General features: G+C 39.2%; 1 protein-coding gene across 1 annotated transcript in view; it reads right to left on the reverse strand.

Annotated features, from left to right (window-relative positions):
• LOC119595187 (b(0,+)-type amino acid transporter 1-like) overlaps positions 1-22,500 on the reverse strand; it is a 104,908-nt gene that overhangs the window by 6,298 nt on the left and 76,110 nt on the right. The window contains exons 3-6 of the mRNA XM_037944356.1: positions 16,153-16,355; positions 11,092-11,410; positions 7,561-7,786; positions 6,540-6,584 (exon numbers count right to left, since the gene is read on the reverse strand). Of these exons, the coding sequence (XP_037800284.1) occupies positions 6,540-6,584; positions 7,561-7,786; positions 11,092-11,410; positions 16,153-16,355 (793 nt within the window). The remainder of the gene's footprint in view (positions 1-6,539; positions 6,585-7,560; positions 7,787-11,091; positions 11,411-16,152; positions 16,356-22,500) is intronic.

The raw sequence follows: 22,500 nt of genomic DNA on the forward strand, positions 1-22,500 counted from the left end.
GTCAATATTATGTGGCAGAGGAGAAAGCTTAAATTAACATCATACGGTCAAGAAAGCCATAACAGCCAGCATTATTTTTTAATCGATTTTACACTATTCTGGCGTCAACATGTCAGTAATCCTGAGTTTATGTACTCTGGAGTCGACATATCGTATCTATTAGCGAAGAAAGTCGCTTAGAGAGTGAAATTCTTGCGTCGTTTCACATACCTAGAGTAAAAAATGAGATCGTTATTTTTAAACCATTCTGAGATAGAAGATTCAGATAGAGAGGGAGAGATTCGAGTCTGCATCACAAGGTCAAAATGTACGCAAAATTCGAGTCGATTTTACTTTTTTTTTTTTCAAAAGTCGATGTATTTGTGAATTCCGGCTTTATGGCTTTCTATAATACGAGTGGTTTGGTAACTCATTTTCCCGCCGATATACCAGGCCTTGTTGGCGCAGGAAGCAGCAAAGTAATATCTCTTTCAAGTGGGAAACAACAGATTCTAGAGGCGTCCAATAAATCGAAATTCTAGAGTCGATTTTTAAAAACAAATCTCAAGTTAAGGCCGTTTGGAAAAAAAAAAAAAAAGCTTTGATGTCGATACTGTCTTGCAGAGTAAACGTCAATTATGAAGTCATTCAGTCAGCAAAACTCAGCAATAATTCAATGTCTCGATTCAAGGTAAAACTCGCTCATTAAACATCTAAAATGTCGGCTTAGTCGAGAAATAAACAAGATTATTACAAAAGCTAATCGAAAAGTGAACAAAACAAGTATGTAGGCCAAATTCTAAACAATAATAATTTTGGATGATAATAATTTTATAGGAATAATAACAATAATAATAATTCTAAAACTACGAAATGGCCAAAAAGGTAAATCAGACCACTGTAGTCTCTATTAAGATCGCTCAAACAAAACCCTTTGGAAACGCTAACACTTAAGGCCCAGACTATCAACTCCTGATCGTGCGTGACCCGTAAACAGGGCTTACTTCGCTTTCAAAGTTCAACGAATTCGCTTCTGAACTAAAGGCGGTCTAGAGTAAATTAGCGCAATTGAGTTTACTTCCTAAACCAGGAGTTCCCAATCTGGAGGGCCATGGGGTCATGGAGCCATATGAAAATCATGACGTCGAATTAAACTGAAATTCATCTCATTTACAGTACCTACATATAATTCCCTCTCACATATCAATGAACCGAAATCTGAATAGCTCTCATGTAGCTACTGACACCACTCCACCCTTCAAAACAACTAACAACTAAATCCGAAAAGATAACAGGACAGTGAGCGAGGCCATGGAGGTTATTTACATATTGGTCGGAGCCGCAGAATAAACAAGGCTGAGAACCACTCGTCTGAACCAAATCGGAAAATGGTTCAAGAGCCAAAGGCGGTCTTAACCAATGTCGGTAAATCGGTTCAACTGAGTTTATTTGATCGGCCTCTATACCCTCCCCCCCCCCTCCAACCCCCGCCCACCTTAAAGGTTAATGATGATATAGAAAGTAACAAGAACGTTGCCATCCCGTGAGACTTGAGTTTGTTGTTTCGACACACAGTCCAACACCGTTTCATTTCATATTCCTTTTGCAAATTCTTCTTAAGCTTCGTCTTAATCTTCTTCATTACCTTTTTTTCCATTTCTAGTTCTTTCGCTTTTTTTTCTTCTTCCTTTTCTTCTCTTTCTTCTTCTCTTTCTTCTTCTCTTTCTTCTTCTCTTTCTTCTTCTCTTTCTTCTTCTTCTTCTTCTTCTTCTTCTTCTTCGTCTTCTTCTTCTTCTTCCTCTTCTTTCTCTTTTTCTTCTTCTCATTATTATATAGCATGGAACAAGGAAGAACCAACCGTCGTAAAAAAAAAATCGCAAACAAACAAACAAACAAAAAAATAGAACGAGAGAAAAAAAGAAATGTCACTTTTACACCAAGATAAGAAAAAAAAAAAGAACGAAAAAAAGAAAAAGAGAAAAAAAGAAGAAAAGAGGAATATACAGACAGCACAATAACCCGAAATTAACACGTCACCAAAATTAAATGATAAAACGCGGAGGACAAAAGACCGTGGAAATAAAGGAGAGAGATAATAAAACGAAAAGAATAGAAATTATTTTTTTTTAAAGTCAGTGAAAGAACAAAGACGATTTCCGTGACACCGACGCCATTAAAAGCAAGAAAAAAAAAAAGAAAATAAACACATAAGTAACTTGAAACGAATATAAGGAATTAAGGGAAATATACAAATAAATCAAAATGTGCGGAAAAATAAATAACTAAAAAGTAAAGATATATAGACAAATTAATAGAGGGATACAGACAAATAAATAAAATAAATTAATATAATAAAAATAAAAATTAATGTGAATATGCGAGACAGAAATCAAATAAACCTGAAACGTGACAAAAAAAAAAAAATAAATAAATAAATAAAATAAAAATAAAAAATACCTGAAACGAAACGCGAGACAGAACTAAAACAAAAAATCAAAGAAAATAAAACAATTTAAAAGTAAAACGAAAAACAAAACACAAACCTTCCGGCAGTAAAACAGGAGCCATTGGCCGATCCGAAAGTCGACATAACCACGGCGATGATCATTATAATCTGGCCCGTCAGTCCCATGAGGCGGTCGCCAGCCAACTACGGTCATACACACACAGTTAAGACTTTATATGTGGGTAAGGTTGTCTACGTATACATGGGAAGTACGGTACATAGACCGTACATTGTGTTAAATAGGTCTGTTTTTCAACTTGTAAGGTTGTCTACGTATACATGGGAAGTACGGTACATAGACCGTACATTGTGTTAAATAGGTTTGGTTCTCAACTAGTTTCAGACTACGGACCACCAGTTATATAAAGATTTTTTTTTTTTTTTCAAATGCCCTGTCCCACCAGGACGTTGGCGATCATGGATTTCCACGATTTTTCTTGGCAATTTAGAGCGATGGTTTGCCGTTGCCATCCGCCCGGTGTTTTTATCGAGTCACCATCTCTATTTACCCGGCACTGACTTGGGCTGGCTTGCCCATCCAGCGGCTAGGCAGGCAATCGAGGTGAGGTTCCTTGCCCAAGGGAACAACGCGCCGGCCGGTGACTCGAACCCTCGAACTCAGATTGCCGTCGTGACAGCCTTGAGTCCGATGCTCTAACCACTCGGCCACCGCGGCCTTATTATATAAAGATAATAAAATATAATTGATGAAGCAGTATTTCCAGAAACCGCATGAAATATTTTTTTATGATATTATCGTGCTGGTGAATTTTAAACTTTCCAAATATAGAGAACCATATGCAACAACAACAACAAAAAAATCATAAACCAGTTGAGAACCAAAAGGGAATCTTTATATTAATTACATAAAAAGTACGGTACAAAATATAAAAGAAAATGGGAAGTACGGTACAAAATATAAAAGAAAATGGAAAGGAAGGTTAAAAGTATTAACAAAATACGGGATTTGTTTACAAATATTATTAGTGATCTAAAGTGCTGGACTAAAATGAAGATTTACTGTTAAATTAATATCCTTTTACTGATCTTATTACTGGTGTATCTATATTAGTGTGTGTGTGTGTGTGTGTGTGTGTGTATATGTGTGTGTGTGTGTGTGTGTGTGTGTGCGTGCGTATGTGCATGTGCATGTGCATGTGTATGTGTATGTGTATGTATATGTGTATGTGTATGCGAATGTGAATGTGAATGTGAATGTGAATGTGAATGTGTATGTGTATGTATATATATATGTGTGTATATATGTGCATATGTATGTGAATGTGAATGTGTTTGAATGAGTTATCACAAAAAGGGCAAAACATCTGCAAACTAAAATTAAAGGAAATTAATAACCATGCGGGAAAAAAACAATAATACATATCCTAAATACTACAAAATAAACAAACCTAAAGGAACAGAATTCTAAACTAAAAAAAAAAGAAAAAAACGATAATCAAAAACTAAGTTCTAAAAAAATCTGTATTTTAATACTAATAACCACAGTCACTCAGATATACATTCACACTTACTCATTATTAAAAAAAAAGTAATTCGTAACCCCATGAGTCAATATATAAATACAAATAAAAACGAAATTAATAAAAAAAGTGAGTAAAGAAGAATAGCAAAAAAAAATTAGTAATAATAATAATAATAATAATAATAATAATAATAATAATAATATTAATAATATTAATAATATTAATAATAATAATAATAATAATACTTTACGTCATAAGATCAACTCATTAACATCTGCACACAAAACAATCTGTTTATCTTTGCCTCTATCAACTCTGGCGTAGAAGCGTGTTTTCAAAATCCTTTACGATTCAAATGTTCATCCGAAATAATGCCATAAACAAAACATATCAAATAAAATCAAGCGACTTTGTACGTATAAACGTTCGTCATATGTGCGTATTTGTTTATTCAAGCAACACTTCCACGTAAAAATGAGACATTTCTTTCTTTCATGTGTTTCCTGTCAGATAATAGAAAGTCAAAGTAAACTATCTTATTGCACTCAAAAAAAGGTCGTATGTCGAGCAGATAAACAAAAATAAACGCGATAATCTGCTCACCATTACCCTTTGTATAAATGTATGTTACCAAAATTTACCTCCTTTTTAAACGTTTCAGTACAGAGTAAAGTCTTTGTTATGACTTTTGTTTGTTGTGTTTAATGAATATATATTTTTTCATAGTAACAAAATTTTACAGAGTTCTGAATATGACGTACATCTTTATATTAATTATTATGTTTGCATAAAAAAGATATATACGCTATATGCGCACACACACACATAAATATATCTATCTATCCATCTGACCAATTCCACATACTGTATATATATATATATATATATATATATATATATATATATATATATATATATATATATATATATATATATATATATATATATTTATTTATTTATATATATGTATGACCTTCACGCATGCACACGCACAAACGCACAATTTTTTTTTATCTAAAATTCAACAAAGAGAAAATACACAGAAGAAAATCTGTTCAGTAAAACCTTACACCCAATCCTTATCCTTATCCTAATCTTAATCCCCAATCCTTATCCAAATCTATAACACTCACCTACACTTAATATTCACCCCTAATCCTTTTCCTTCCCCCTAATCCGTATCATTTACCACTAATCTTTAACTTTATTCCTTATCACTTAACCCTTCAGCCCCACCCCCCTTAATCCTTCCCCTACCCCCCCTTCCCCCTCCCCCCAACTAATCCTTTCCCTCCCCCCCACTAATCCTCCCTCCTAATCCTAATCACGCGCAAGGACACGTACCACAGCCACGTTCGGAGCTAAGCAGTTCCTCCTTGCGGGGACGAGTGCGAGTCACGGAGCAGAGAGGGGGCGAGTGGGGGATACGTTTCTTAGAAAGGGGAGTGAGTGAGAGAGAGGGGAGAGGGAGGCGAGATGAGGCGGGAGGGGTTCTGTGGTGAGGAGAGTGGGAGTGTTACGTGGAGAGAGGGGGGGTGAGTGGGAGAAGAGGGGAGTGAGGGGGAGAGTGGGACGTCTGTGGGAGAGAGAGGGGGAGTGAGTGGGAGAGAGAGGGGAGTGAGTGGAGGAGAGTGGGAGCGGTTTCTGTGGGAGAGAGAGAGGGGAGTGAGTGAGGGAGAGTGAGGATGGGGGGAGAGAGGTGAGTGGGAGTGAGTGAGGGAGAGTAGGAGTGGTTTCTGTGGGAGAGAGGGGGTGAGTGGGAGAGTGGGAGTGAAAGAGTGGAAGGTTTCTGTGGGAGAGAGAGGGAGAGGTGAGTGAGGGGAAAGTGAGGAGTGGTAGATGGGAGAGAGAGAGGGGGGAGGGGGTGAGGAGGAGAGAGAGAGAAGAGAGAGAGAGAGAGAGAGAGAGAGAGAGAGAGAGAGAGACAGAGACAGAGACAGAGAGAGACAGAGAGAGACGAAAATAGAGAAAGGGTAGATGGATGCAGAAAAGAGAAAATGGAGAAAGTAAGTAGAAAATCAACGAAGAAAGAGATTAAAAGACAAAGCAGGAGGGAAACATTTTCTAGTTATTGCTCAGATCATAATACGGCGTGATTTTTTCCCCTATTTATCTAATTCCATTTCATTATCATTAAGATATCTATCTATTTAAGCTAATTATCCATTTGCGAGAAATGAGAGTTGGTTGCTAATTGATCGACTTTTTTCTTCTCTCGAAAAAAAAATCTTATATACGAAGCACAAAGAAATCATGTTCAATATGCATTTGCAATTCCTTATTGGTATGATAATCTACAAAAAAAAAACTTTCCAATTAAAATAAAAACCTAAAACGATCATAATCTGATCAAGAAAAATAAAATAAAATTTACTTAATAACTTTACGTTGATCAGTTCCTTTCCTTTGCAAATATTCCCCCACAATGTAAATAACATTATCAATCGTAATACTAAATAACAAACAATGTCTTCCAGCCGGATGCCCTTCCGGCCGCCAACCCTCCTTCCCCATTCATCCTTACCCTCCTCATCATCATAACACTTATAACATTATTTAACAGTACTCACGTATAGGGTTTCTTTAGTTCCTCCGTCACGTAGTTTAGGTTATTCCTGTAAAAAGGGGAACATACGTGTCAGAAAAAGATTATTCGTGTAAAGAGGAAAAGATAGAGAGAAAAAAAATTAAAAGGGAAATGAAGTGTGAATGAAAAAGATTATTCGTGTAAAAAGGAAAAGATTGAGAAAAAAAATGTAAAAGGGAAAAGTGTGAAAAAAAATATATATATATTCGTGTTACAAGGGAAAAGTTGACAAATAGATAATTCGTGTAAAGGTTAAAATAAGTGTAAGAAAGATATTATTCCTATAAAAGAGAAAGGAAATGTGAGAAACAGATTATTCAAATAAAAGAAAAAAAAAAGAAATAAAAATAAATATTCGTGTAAAAGGAGGAAAAAAAGGTGTAAGGAATATTAACATAAACACATGTCTAGTCAAATACACGTTGTGGTGATGACGAGAGTTAATAACACGGGCTTTGCTTTACGACTTTTGTTTTATGGTGCAATCATGCTGAGCTTGCAGGAATTTTGCTTGCAATATCCCGCCCGAGCCGTGGTTATGCTGTCGTAAGCATGGCGGCCACATTGGATGTGCCTCTCGTTGGGTTCTCTTCTCCTGTTCGCATGATTTATCTCTCTTTCTCTTGCTCTCTTTTCTTTGCATTCTCTCTTTGTTTTTATATATCAGTCTCTGTCTGTCTCTGTCTCTGTCAGTCTATCTATTTCTGTCGATCTCTAGTTATCTCTATCTCTATCTGTTTCTCTCTATCTCTGTCTCTCTCTTTATCTCTCTGTCTGCCTCTCTATCTCTATCTCTTTCTCTCTCTCTCTCTCTCTCTCTCTCTCTCTCTCTCTCTCTCTCTCTCTCTCTCTCTCTCTCTCTCTCTCTCTCTCTCTCTCTCTCTCAACAACCACCACCCCACATACGCACTCCTTCTCTCACCCCCACACCCCGCCCTCACACACTCACCATACCCCCTCTCCACCCCTCCCCACCCCCCAACAGCCCCCGACACCCAACTCACCATCCATCGTAGGCCCACAGACCGCTGTAGAAGGCCGTAGCGATGTCACCGAAGCTGGCGGTGGAACCCTGGAATCCCGTGGCCAGGTACTGCGTGTTCCCCTGGATCAGCCGCACCGCCCCGCCCACCACGATGATCAGGATGGCCAGCAGTTTGGCCGCCGTGAAGATGTTCTGGACTTTGGTGGCCAGCGTGACCGAGTAGGAGTTGATGAAGGTGATGAGAACTGCGGGAGTGGACGATAAGGAGGAGGAGGAGGGGAGAGGGAAGAGGAGGAAGAGGAGGAAGAGGGAGAAGAGGAAGAGGGGAGAGGGAGAGGGAGAGGGAAGAGGAGGAAGAGGGAAGGGGGTGGGAAGGTGGGGAGGTGGGAGGAGGAAAGGGGGTGAGAAAGTAGGTATTGGGAGGAAGGGTAAGAGAAAGGATGGAGAGGAGAGGGTAAAAGGTTAAAAAGCGTGAAAGGTAAGAATGAATGAAAGGGAAAGAGGAGATAAAGGTGGAAGAGAAAAGTGAGGGAGAAAAACAACCGGTTATTTTTGGGTCAAGAAAAGGGAAGGTGTTTGCATGTTTGTTTCTGTGTGTGCGTGTGCCTGTGCGCGTACATGTGCGTGCGTGCGTGTGTGTGTTAATATGTACACCTATGTTTGTATGAATATTTATGATCTTTGTATATGTGTATATATAGGTAGGTAATAAACAATATAAACAAATATGAATCACGGTCATTGGTATTACATAAAAACAAACATATTTCATCACTTCTTAAGCCTAAGTAAGCTACCATATACCCCCTCCCCCTCCCCCCTCCCCCTCATCTAACACTTTCTTTGTGCAAAAAAAAAAAATATATATATATATATATATATATATATATATATATATATATATATATATATATTGTAATTTCGGCTTCATTTCAGCTTTGCTTATTGGTGATTTTTTTTTTCATTATCTTTCTAGTTTTTTAAGTCTATAAACAATTTATCCACATAAAAATATGTAAATGTATATATACATATACGCATATTTAATTTATATTTATATCTATATTCATAATTCATACATATACTCATATTTACATTCATATTTATCTCCACATTCATATTTACAAAAAACCTAAGAGATGCTTCGTAAAGGCCACAAAACTAGCTTCTAACTCTGAAAAGAGAAAACCTCGGAGGCAAGTACTTATAACGACGCAGGCGACGAGTTTGACCGACTCTTGCGGCGGAAGGCAATCGGTGCTCGCCGCAAAAATCCTCACGAAGTACTCTGCGCAAGTGAGGCAAATGATGGCGAGCGACGAGGGTTTCAGGAGGAAAACCGAGACCCACGCGTAGAGGAAAGCGGGAATGGGCCCCCACCACGACTTTCGCTTCTCGTTGGGGGCGAAGGCTTGCATGTAATAGGCGTGCTCCGCTCCGGACTCCGACACGAGCGTTCCGAGCTCGGCGTATGCGAGGGCCCCTGGTGACGTCACGGGTGGGAGGAGGTTAGGGAGTGCGGGGATAAAATAAAACGGGGAGGCGGGAAAAAAAACGAAAAAACAAAATGCATGTGATACAAATTATGCTCTACTTCATGAAAAAAAAAAAAAAAATACAGGATAGGATTAAAAAGCTTAAGCGGTTGTAATTAATTGTACTACTTTGGTTCTGGTCCTACACAGTGAGCAACACAACTAAGGTGAATAGGGAGTGCAGGGTTAAAATAAAACTGAAGAGGGGAAATACAAATAATACAATAACTTAACAAAAATATGTACAAATGTCCCTACACAGGATATTTGTGTATGATGCATTTTAATCAAGGTAAAACTAACAAACCAAACAGAATACAAAAGTCAGGTAATGAAACAAAATCATGCAAAACAAAATAACACAGTTAATAGCATAATAACTGTAAAAAAACTGAAAAAAAAACAAAGGCAAATGTTTACTAAAATACACAAGCTTAAATTGAGCTGAAAAATAACTGTCTATTAATATGACGAAACAACACTACACATGCTGGAAAAAAAATAAGGAAAACGACCTGTCATGTACATCTGAAATAAAAATCTGAAGCAAAATAAATCTAAAATAAGAAGTCACATTATTACAAAACAGCACAAACCACGCAATAAACTGGAAAAGAAATGTGCAACATATATTAAGGGTAAAAAAGGCTATAGCAAGCAAGGTTGGAACGTGCAGGAAGGAAATCCATTTTCTTTGAAGGCGACACGGAATGGCAGAAAACGGGATTTTTTTATGACAATACAGAATGACAGAAAACGGGATTATTTATGGCGACACGGAATGACAGAAAACGGGATTTTTATGACAATACGGGATGACAGAAAACGGGATTTTTTTATGGCGACACGGAATAGCAGAAAACGGGATCTTTTTTCTATGGCGACACGGAATGACAGATATGAGATTTTTAAGGCAAGACGGAATGACAAAATGAGAAAACTATTTTTTTTTTCTTAAGAACACAGAAAAATCTTGGAAGTTATTTTTTTCTTTCTTGCCTTTTTTTTCTTGATCTCGCTTTATCTGACTTTCATATCTTTGATTTCATTTTTTTTAAATTTCCTTCCATCTCTTCTTCTGTCGTAGTTTTTTGTTTGTTTGTTTTTGTATAATATGTAAATCACATCTCAGTTTTGCTTCCAACATTTAGGATGACTATTATATTATCTCATTCATCTGTCTATGCCATACTTCCCACTTAATCTACACACTGTATCTGTCACTATCTATTTATCTATATCTATCTATACACTATACTCTATCTATACTCACTTCTATTTTTCTTTTTTTTTATCATTATACAAAAACCCACAAAATATTTGGTACATCATTTTTTTTTTTTACTTTCTGCAAACTTGGTATGTTTTGGAATATTACTCATGATCATATTCCAAAAAGAAAAGAAAAAATCCTTCATCCTTTTTGTAACCTTACTTCCTAAAAAGATAAATAAATAAATAAAATGTATATAATAAGAAAAATAGATAAATAATAATACGCCCATAACCTATTCTCCTAATCAATCTCGCTTTGTTATGCATACCACCTTCCCACACGCCCACCTGGCAATCAATCTTCCTGTCCCTTTCCACACACTCTTACCCATAGCATACCTGGGCTACCCCCACCCCCCCCACCAGGGCCCCCCACGTCTTCCCACGCCCATCCTTTCCCTAAATCAATATTCATCTGCCACCCCGTTCTCGCCCACCCACCCACCCACATACCAAAGCACCTAAATGCTAACTCCATGAGATCTCTTACAGCTAATCACACCCTTCCCATCCTCACCCCCTACCTACCCAAGCGACCCACCCCTACCTATCCACACCCTTCCATACCCACACCCACACGCCGTACCTACCCACGTGAACCACCCCTACCTACCCACACACTCACCCATCCAACTCACCCCACCTCTACCTCTCCACACCCCCTTCCGCACCCCCCCGCACCCGCTTTTCCCCACACACTACGTCCACCCAACTGCTATCCTTCCTACCGCCACACTCACCTATGGTCAGCGCCCCCAGCAGCTGGATAGCCGTCAGAGGAGGTTCACAGTCAGACGCAAAAGCCTCCACCAAGTACTTGGAGAAGGAGAGGCAGATAATAGCTAACATGGCAGGCTTCAAAATGATAATGGACACCCAGGCGAACAGGAACGCCGGCAGATGTCCGAAAGCCGTCATGAAGTACGTATGTTCCGCCCCTGAGGAGGGGATCATGCAGCCTAGCTCCACGTAACACAATGCGCCTAGTGTTGGTGGTGTTGGTTTGTGCATATTGCAAAAAAAAGGGGGGAAGGGGGGGAAGAGAGGGGGAGGGGGGTAATGACGTCATGTGTGTATGTTTTAGGGGATGTGTATGAAGTGGCATGCAGTGACCAAGTGTGAAAGGGTCATACGAGAGTGACACCACATATGTATATATAATACGTGTGCACATATATGAACATATGTACACACGACGCAATGAATAGGCGTTGTTTATATATATATATATATATATATATATATATATATATATATATATATATATATATATATATATACACGATCAATAACATGAAAGATAGCAATAAGACAAAAAAAAAATCATAATAAGAATAATAAAAATAAAAAATAAAAACAGACGACACCCAGGTGGCGGAAATATGTACAATTTTTTTTTTCAACATTTGTAGTGACGTCGGCCGAGCCATAAACACCATACGTTGGAGAACCGGTAGAGGTTGGAGAGACGGCCGCGCCACACACCATTTGGCGGCAAAATTGGAGAGTAATCCCGCAGAGTCCAGGAGAAGGAAGCAGGAAAGAAAGGGCGAGAAAAAAAATAACAGTTATGTGTGCTGCATAGATAAGGATAACAAAGGTTAAAGATAACAATGGTTAACCCACAGACTGCCAAGCACTGTGTGTGTATATATATAAGCCTAAGGCACCACCACCAGCACACCAATTGAACATATCTTTAATGCCGTGAAAGTACTTTCTATCATTTAAATAGTATTTCTATAATTATCTATGCATTTTTAAATATCACTTTAAGTAGTTTAAGCAAGAAAAAAAAAAACAGAAAATTAGGTGGTAGTGATCTAGGCTTACTCTGGCTTGCAGTTAAAGGGTTAAAAACATGGAGATGGTGTCTCGCCTCCTCCAGACCAGCGCCTATTCAATTGCATGTTGGCCTATTTGCATATAAAATAACGTGAAGATAATATGGATCCTATTGCAATACATAAAACCATTGCCTATAGAGAAAGAAAATTAGTGAATGGCGATGTCGATAATGATAATAATACCAGCAATTATCTCAGTGATGATAATCATAATGACTGACAATAATAACAATAATAAGAAAAATAAAAACAGTAACTGACCGATAATAATGATAATATTAATTACCAGTAACCATAATAATACCCATGATAATGATAATAACAACAATACAATAAATTCACGAATGAAGTACCATACATGCACATATGAAGAAAAAAAAATATAAATATACGCAGCAACACCTATTGAAAACCTGTGAAGAATAATGAAAATTATCATCACCGTGATTCATGTGATAATCAACTATATTTTTTTTTGGCAAAGCCTTCTTAACCAATATATGTTATCGAGTTATTATCATCAAATATTTCTCTATGACTCATTGTCTTCCCAATGCAGCTTTCTTTTGTCGTGGTTCTGCAATATGGCAGCAGGTTAAAATTGTAATGATAATACATCGAGAGAGAGGGGGGAGAGTGGGGGAGAGAGAGAGAGAGAGAGGGGGAGAGTGGGAGAGAGAGAGAGAGAGAGAGAGAGAGAGAGAGAGAGAGAGAGAGAGAGAGAGAGAGAGAGAGAGAGAGAGGAGAGGAGAGAGAGAGGAGAGGGGGGAGAGGAGAGAAGAGAGAAGAGAGATTGGAGTGACGAGAGAGAGGGAGAGAGATAGGCGAGGGGGGGGAAGGACGGAGGAGAGAGAGAAAGGAGAGAGAGGGGGGGAGGGGGGGGGGGAGGACGAGAGAGAGAGAGAAGAGGAGGAGAGGGAAGAAGATGAAGAGAGAAAGAAAAGAGAGTACGAGACAAGCGAGGACGAAAAGAAGAGGGAAAGAGAGAGAAGAAAACCACAATCAAATAAATCACAATCTAGTCCATTGGGCACAAACCGCTCCACCGTCGCTCGTGAAGAAATGAATAAAATAAAAAAATGAAAAAAAATACCCCGCCCAACAAAAAAAATCAAAAAACAACATCAAAATACCATATCGATTACCAAATCCTCCTACTTACAACAAAAAAACGCACGTGCCAAAATAAACCAAAAAAAAAAAAAAAAAAACGAAAAAAAAAAAAAAAAAAAATTAAATGGAAAAAATACCAGAAGGAGAAAACGAGGGGGGAGAAAGAGGAAAGGGGAGGGGCCAAAGAAGGGAAAAAAAGAGTGGAGAAGGAGGGGGTGAGTGGGGGGAGTAAAGAGGGGTATTTGGGGTGATTGGGGGAAGTTTAAAAGGGGTGCAGGGGGGGGGGGAGGGACTTGCTGAGAAAAAGGAATAAAAAGGGGGGAAGGTATTTTGGAATGGAGGATTTTAAAAAAAATTATAAATGGGTAAAAATTTTCATTTTAAATTAAAAATATAAAATTTTAACCCCAAATGTGAATGATTATGATAAATACCTTGGGTAAACCATAATTAAAAAGGGAAAAAGGGAGGGCTGATTAAGGTTTTGGGGGAGTTTGGTGGAAAGGTTTGGGTAAAATTGAACTGTGGAGAAGGGGGGGTGAGTGGGGGAGTGGGGGTGTTTTTGGGTGGTTTGGTGGAGTGAGTGGGGGTGATTGGAGGTGAGTTTGGGGATGGTTTGGGGGTGTGGGGGGGAGGGAGGGGAGTTTGGGGGGTAGGGGAGTAGTGGGGAGGAGGTGAGTTGGGGGGGGGGAAAGGGGGGGGGGGGGGAAGGGGGGGGGGAAAATGGAGGTGGGGGGAGGAAGGGGGGGGATGAGAAGGATGGGGGGGGGGATGGGGAAAAGGAAGGGGGGGTGAGTGGAATGGGGGGTGAGGGGGGGGGGGGAGGGGGGGGAGAATGAGTATGAGATGCGTCGGGTGGGAGTGAATGGGGGGGATGAGAAAAGGGGGGGGGGAGATTTTATGTAGCTGGAGTTATGTGGTGTTATGTTATGCTGACGTTATGCTGTGAAGATGATGTTATGTTGTGAATATAACGCTGTTTTTATATGATGTCATACTTATTATATCATACTAAGCAATGTATATGATTAATGTTATCGTGTTATAGATTTTAAAAAATCGATAATTTTGTAATCATGGGTTATGTTAGATCAAGTCAGATTTAAACTTTACCATCGGGTATTTTGATATACCAGCCTTTATCAACACTTTATATATTCATTATTCATACTACCCAATTTTAGATCACTTATCATCACGAGCAGTGCTATAACAAACGTTAAAAATTATCCATATCATCATGATGTTCTTATCACGGCGTTGGGCTAAATCATTTTAAAACAGAACGTTGTGTTATCAGGTCATAAAACATTCAGCTCTTGTTCATTTTGTAAACCGGGTATGAGCCATATCACACTGCATTACTACGTTATATCATCATACCGTCAACTATCCAGATTATTGTGTAATCCTGGTGGGGTGAGAGGGGGTTGGGTGGGGGAGGGTGGGGAGCGGGAGGGGGGGGTGTTATATTATGCCTATGGATTACGAGCTTAAAGTTTTGTTTTGTTTTTAAAAAATGGAGAAGAAAGGTCGGGGAAGTGGGAGGGGAGAGGACAAAGAAGAGAAAAGAAAAGAGGAGAGAAGAGAAGAGAAGGAAAAGGAAATGAAGGAAAGAGAAAGGGAGGAGGAAAATGGGAAGAGAGGAAGGGGGACAATAGATAATATGATGAATAGTTTTAGCTCAATATTGACTGTTAATATCACGCTAGTTCAAATCAACCGGAATATTGCGCCAAAAAAACGCCTTAGAGTCGAAATTCTCTTTATACAGAAAACAAAACAAAGACAAGAACGATGATGAAAACAATATCAAAAAGAGACAAAGCAACTTCCACCCGCATTTCAAACTTCCTATAAGGGTGCCATAAAGCTATAAATGCCATCTGGAACGAGCCACAAATTGAATTTCCCGGGCTCGCGTAATTTCCATTTTTAGGGTAACGCTATCACCGCGGCGCATATCGTTCCATTGGGTTTTGTCAGTCTATCGGCGCCTAGAACGCAACGCACTGCTCTGAGTGAAGGATGTTTCTTTTAGGATATGTGGAGTCTGTGTGTATTTTTTTTTTCTTTTTTTTTTGGGGGGGGGGGTGATCGTGTCAAAATTAATATATAATAGATTATCATTAATAATCATATACATGTTATAGATATATTATGTATTTTCATCAAAGGACTGAAAAGAAATAATCATTACTTATCATTAATACTATGAGTACTACTACTACTACTATTACTACTACAGACACTCATTCACTCACTCACTCCTCCCTTCCCCACTCCTCCCCCTACCCCACTACCCATACAGGCATACGTACACACAAGCACACTCACATATATGCCACACCCATAATACTACTACTACTACTACTACTACACACACACACACACACACATACATACATACATACATACAACATATAGACATACATAATACAAACATAACATACATACATACATACAGACAACATACTACATACATGCAGAACATTACATACAATTTACAGCACATACATACATACACACGCATACACACACACACACACACACACACACGAACACGCAAACACGCACACGCCCTTTCCCACATCCCCACAACCCCCACAACTCACCGATCACGACCATCACATACGTACATACACACACACACTCCCTCCCTTCCCCCCTTCCTACTCCCCATCCACTTCCCCTTCCCATTTGCCTACCCCCATCCCCCTTCCCCCCCTTATTCCTCCTCTCATCACCCCTTCCCTTCCCCCTCTTGCCTTCCCCCCTCCCTCCCGTCCTCCACTTTCCCCTCCATCCCTTCCACTCCCTCCCCCTCACCCTCCCACACACACACAACTCACCGATCATGGTCCCGACAATCAGAGCAACCCCACTGATGAGCCCCACCCGCCTCTCGAGGTTAACAGCGTCATTCGGAGCTGGTGCGCCCCCCGCCACGGCTGCTGCAGGCTTTCTTTCAGCTTGTTCCTCTGGCCCCGGGACATTCTGCCGTCGGCCGCGAGGACTTCCCCCGCCCTGGACGCTCTCATGTCCTGCGGAGAAGGAAGGAGGAGGAGGAGGTGAGAGATTGGCGGCGGTTGGAGATTAGCAACATTTATTAGTGAATAATTATGTAAATGAATGAATTAATCAATTAATGAATAGATAGATTGATAACATTTATTAGTTAATGATTATATAAATGAATGAATTAATCAATTAATGAATATATCTATTAATAACATATATTAGTGAATGATTATATTAAATAAATTATTTAATCAATCAGGTGATAAACCAGTCGATAAATGGATAAATAAAAAACAAATAAACAAGCACAATAAATAAATAAACACATTTACTGATTGATTGATCTATCTATCTATCCATCTACTTATCTATATATCTACCTACCTATCTACCTATCTTCTTACCTACCTTCTTACCTATCTACCTACCTACCTAATCTATCTACCTATCTACCTACCTACCTAATCTATCTACCTACCTTCTTAATATATATAGCCACTTTCCTTGCAATACCCCCCCCTTCGGGGAACACCCAAAAAAACCCCCCCCCCCCCCCCCCCCGCCTTTCCCCTTTCCCCCCACATTCCCGTCCCCCCCGGGACTCCCCCCCCCCCCCCCCTTTTTAAAAAAAAACCCCCCCCTTTTTTTTTAAAAATTTTTTTTTTTTTTTTTATCAATTTATTTTTCCCCCAAAAAAATTAAAAGAAAAAAGGGAAACAAAAATGATAAAAGTAATTAAAAAATTTATGGGGGTGCTTTTAGGTGTTATTTTAGTTTTCAAAAAATTTTTGGGGAAATTTTTTGGAAGTTTAATTTTTAAAAAGAAAAAAGGGGTAAAAGGGGTAAAAAAAAATAAATAAAAAAAAAAATAAATAAATTTTTTTGCTTTTTAGATGAAATGTTTATTTTTTTATTATTTTTATTTTTATCTTTTTAAATTATCTTTTAAACTATATTAATTATTAAATTTTACCCCCAAAACAATTTATAAAAAAAAAAAACCCCCAAAAACCAAACAAAAAAAAACTCCCTTTTTAATATTTTCCCTTTTCTTACTATTTCCCCCTTTCTTACCTATTCCCTTTTACCTACTACCTAATCTCCCTACCTATCTACCCACCATTACCCCCCTTTCCCCCCCTTTTAGCAACTTCCTTCCTCATTGCGGAAAAAATTTTCCCTTTTTTTTAAAGGGGGGAAAAAAATTTCAAAAACCCCCTCAAAAAATCAAACGGCAGGGGAAAAAATTGCAAGAGGGAGAACAAGGGGGTTGATGAAAGGTAGGGGGGTAGGAGATAGGGAGGGAAAGGGGAGGGAGAAAGGGGAGGGAGAAAGGGAGGAGAGGCGGGGAATGGGGGGGAATGGGGGGGGGGGGGGGGGAAGGTGGGGGGGGGTGGGGGAGAAGGTGGGGATGAGGGGAGGGGGGGAAAGGGGGAAGGTGGGGGGGGGGGGAGGGGGAGGAAGAAGGGGAAAGGGGAAGGGAATAAAAAGGGGGGAGAAAAGGGGGGGGGAAGGAGAATTGTAAGGCAAGGAAATGAGAGAGAAAGGGGGGAAATTATTAAAAATTTTTAAGCATTTAAGAAGAAATTTGGAAAATTGCATAGTTGAGGAAGAGAATACCAGGATAAAAAGGGCACAGTTTAAAAAAAACCTTACCGCATTACAAAAACGAAAACAGTTTGAATTTGCTAAACAAAAACATTAAAAAATCAAAAAACCAAAAATAAACCAATTAATGCCTAATCATAAAAAAATAAAAAATTTTTAAATCCCAATAATCGGAAAAACCCAATTCCCGTTTAGTCAGAATTTTATTTCGAACGAATCCCGTTTCATTTTCCCAATAACCGTATTTTTGTTGACAAATGTTAAAAGGGTTTAATAAAAAAGAATATCTTCACAAAACAAAGATGGGTTTTAACCGGTTTCGATTTTTTTCGTCAGAAATACATGATTTTTTTTGTGATTTATTTCTTATTTATTTGTTTTTTTTTATTTTTTCTTATTTCGTACAATCGAAACCGGGAAAAACATCTTTGTATTTTGAAGATTTTTTTCTTTTTTTAACCCCTTTTTTCACTCCCCCCAACCCCCAAAAAAAAATTAAAATTTTTTCCCCCCAAAAAATCCACCCAACCCAATTTCAATCCCAACCACTAAAAAAAAAAAAAAAAAAAAAAAAACTCCACCTCCAGCCCCGAATCCCTCAAAATCCCAATGGCCTTCCCGTCACGCTCGAATCCCAAGCTCAAGCGCGACGTACAAGCTGAGCCGAGGACTGACGCAATTCTTGGCAGCGGGACTTAAACGCTCTATATTTAAGGTCTTTTTTTTTCGAAATCTTTTCCTTAAGGGCGAGAGGGAGGGGGGTGAGGAGGGGGGGAGAGGGTAGAGAGGGGTGGAGAGGGGGAGAGGGGTGGGGAGGGGGGAAGAGGGTAGAGAGGGGTGGAGAGAGAGAGAGGGGAGAGGGTTTAGAGATGGAGGGAAAGGGGGGGTTTGGAGGAGAGGGGGAGGGGTGGGATGGAGGGAAAGAGGCGGAGAGGGGGAGGAGGGGTGCGAGGGAGAGGGAGAGGGAGAGGGAGGGAGAAATTGAGAGGGGGAGAGGTGGAGGGGAAAGAAGGGGGGATTGGGAGAGAAAGTCGAAGATGAAGGGCAGGGGGAGGAGGGTTAAAAGAGGAGAGAGAGAGAGAGAGAGAGAGAGAGAGAGAGAGAGAGGGAGAGGAAGAGAGAGAGGAGAGAGGATAGAGAGAGTGAGACGGAGCGGAGAGAGAGAGGAGGAGAGAGAGACGAGAGAAGAGAGAGAGAGAGAGGAGAGAGAAGGAGAGAGAGGAGAGAGGAGAAGAGGATGGAGAGATGCGTAGGAGAGGAGAGAGAGAAGGGTGGGAGGGAGAGGGAAAGGAAGGGTAAATGGAGAGGACAGATAGAACGCTGAAATAGGAAAGAAGCAGAGATGGGGAGAGGGAGGGGAGAGAGGAGGAGAGAAGGGAGGGAAGAGAGAGGGAGAGACAGAAAGGAGGGAGAGTGAAGTAGGATTAAGAGAGATGATGAATGGAGGAGATGAGGTGATATAGATATGAGGATGGGAGAGAAAGGAGAAGAGAATGAGGAGGTAAGATGGAAACGGATGAGACGAGGAGAGGTGAGGGTAAGAGAGAGTGAGAAGATATTACGAAGAGAAGGAAGAGGGAGGAGTCAGAGTGAAGAGAGATAGAAGGAGGGAAGCTGAAGGAGAGAAGAGAGGACGATAGGGTTAAGGGAGAGCGGGAAAAGAGAGGAAGGAGTGGAAGGATTGGGAGGGGGAGAAAGGAGAGGAAGGGGAAGGGGGAAAGGAAGGACAAAGAGAGAGAGCGGGGATGGGAGGGGAGGGAGGGAGGGGAGGGAGGTAGGGAGGGGGAGAGGGGGAAGGAAAGGATAGAGAGAGGGGAGGACAGAAGGAAAATACGAATAAACAGTTTACAATAAAAAAAAAATTTATATATATTGATATATATATACTATTTATATATATATATATATATAATATAATATACATTATAAGTATTATAGCATAAATATTAACTAATGTCGAAACCAGCCCGAGGAGAGGGGCTAGCACAGAAGAAAAGAGAATGAGGACAGATATAGGAGTATGCGGTGCAGGAAGAGGGAAGAGGAAGGTAAGGATCGGGAGGGGGATGGGTGGGGAGGGGGCAGAGAGAGGAGATAGCGGAGGGAAGAGGAAAAGGGGAAAGAAAGAAACATAGGAGAAGGGTGAGACAAGGGACAGGAAAAAAACTAACGAATTAAAAGTTCAATACAATAAGGGAAAACACATCCGTTTACTCCATTATATATACTATAACTATCTATAGTATTTATATATATTATAAGTAGTTATACATTATAATCATATTTCATCTACCCGTTTAAAACCATTAAATTGTATAACATTGATCAATCACATTTGAATAATCAATCTAGTCATCAATAAAAATAATAAATGAGGATTACTAATAACAGAGGGGAGAAACAAAGTTGCGAGTTGAGCTTCCTATGTACGGGATTACCTGCATGGATGTTCATAAGAGTAACAAGTTCTTTGTTGCAATTAATAGACGGAGGGATAACAATTTTTGGGATCAATTTCAGCCCGTTCCTTCATCATTATAGAGAACTCTTTTAATTATTATCATATTTATATTCCTATTATTCATTATACATAATCAAATCTCAGCACTATCATAGGTATATAATAAAGGTTAACAATCAGGAAGATAACAAGCTCACGCAGCTACAACACACCACCCACCACACACACACACCTACACATACTCACCCTCACCCAACTCAAGTCACGCATCACTTCATTCACTCACTCACATCATCACTCAGTCACTCACTCATCATCATCATTTCATCATCTCATTCATATTCACTCACTCACTCCTCATACTCTTATTTTATCATACACCCACATTCAGTAATCATCTTCAGTGTCTCAATTATTATATACGGTAGGGGGGGGGGAAAAGGGAAAAAAAGGGGGGGGGGTTTTTTTGGGGGGGGAAAAAAAAAAAAAAAAAAAAAATTTTTTTGTAAAAAGGGGGTTATTTTAAACATAAACATAAAAATTTTTTTAAAAATATTTTTTTATTTAAAAATTTTTTTTAAATATTTTTTTAAATTAATTTTTTTTTTAAATATAAAAAAAAAAAAAAAAATTTTTTTTTTTTGTTTGGTGTTTTTAAATTTTTGTTGGGTTTTGGGGATATTTTGGTTTTAAAAAAGAAAAAACAAAGGGCGCGTACAAAACCCAAAAAAAAGAAAAAAACGGGGGGAAAACACCCAACCCATTCAACTTCCTTTTTCAAAAAAAATTTTTTTTTAATAAAGGTTTATATCTTTTTTTCTTTTTTCATTCCCTCCAAAAACTCAATTTTTTAAAATAATTTTTTTTCCAATTATCTTTAAAAATCTCTTTCAGGCATTTTTTTATAAATAAATTTTAAAATATAAAAAAAAACTCACCCCCTCCCGCACACCCCCCCCCCCCCACCCCCCCACCACCCCCACACCCCACACATACTCACTCCTCACCCTTTTAACTAATTTTTTTCACCATCACCCCCATTTCATACACCCAAAAGTATACTTCTACTTATATACTTTAAAAATAAAAATCCCCATAACCCCCAAAATACCCCAAAATTCAATATATTTAATTTTTTAAAAAAAAATAAACATTTTTTTTTTAATTTCTTCCTCCCCCCAAAATTTTATTTTTTCTAAAAAAAAAATGCTTTCCTTGAATACAATCTTTTCAAAAGTATTTCCTTTTTCTAAAAAAAAATTTTTTGTTAATAAAATTTTTAAAAAAAAAATTTTTTAAATTTTTTTAAAAAATTTTTTTTTATATTTTATAATTTTTTTTTTTTTTTAGTTTGTTTTTTTTGTGTGTGTGTGTGTTGTGTGTGTGTGTGTGTGGGGTGTGTGTTTGTGTTTTTTTGTGTGTGTGTGTGTGTGTGTTTTTGTGTGTGTGTGGTGTGTTTGGGGGGGGGGGGTGGGGGGGGGGGGGGGGGGGGGGGGGGGGGGGGGGGAAAAGGGGGGGGGGAAGAGGTTAGAAAGGAAAAGAGAAAAAAAATCGTATTTTAGGAGGGTTTTTTTTTTTTTTAATTTCTTGTTCACCCCTTTTTAACCCCCCCCTTTCCCCTTTTCCCTCCCTTTTCCCCAAACCCCCCCCCTTTCCCCTTTTATTTTTTTCTCCTCCCCCTCCCCCCCCAACCCCCTCCCTCCCCCTTTCTTTTCTTCCCTTTCTCCCCCCCTCCCCTTTTTCTTTTTTTTATCCCTCCCCCTCCCCTTTTTTCTCCCCCCTTTTCCCCCTCCCCCTTCTTTCCTTCCTTTCCTTTTTCCTTTTCCTTTTCCCTTCCCCCTTCTTTCCCCTTTTCCCTTTTTCTTCTTCCCCCCCCCCCCCTTGGGGTGGCACCCCCCCCCAAACCCCCCCTTTGGGGAATAAGCCCAGGGGAAAAAGGGAGGTGTTGTTTGGGAAACCCCTTTTTTTTTTTTTCCCTCTTTTTCTCTCTCTCTCCCTTTCTTTTTTCTTCTCTCTTCCTCCTTCTCTCTCTCTCTTTTTCTCTTTTTCTCTTTTTTTTTTTTTTCTTTTTTTTTTCTTTTTTTTTTTCTCTCTTTTTT

The sequence above is a fragment of the Penaeus monodon genome, chromosome 35 (assembly GCF_015228065.2).
Source record: "Penaeus monodon isolate SGIC_2016 chromosome 35, NSTDA_Pmon_1, whole genome shotgun sequence".
Taxonomy (NCBI): domain Eukaryota; kingdom Metazoa; phylum Arthropoda; class Malacostraca; order Decapoda; family Penaeidae; genus Penaeus; species Penaeus monodon.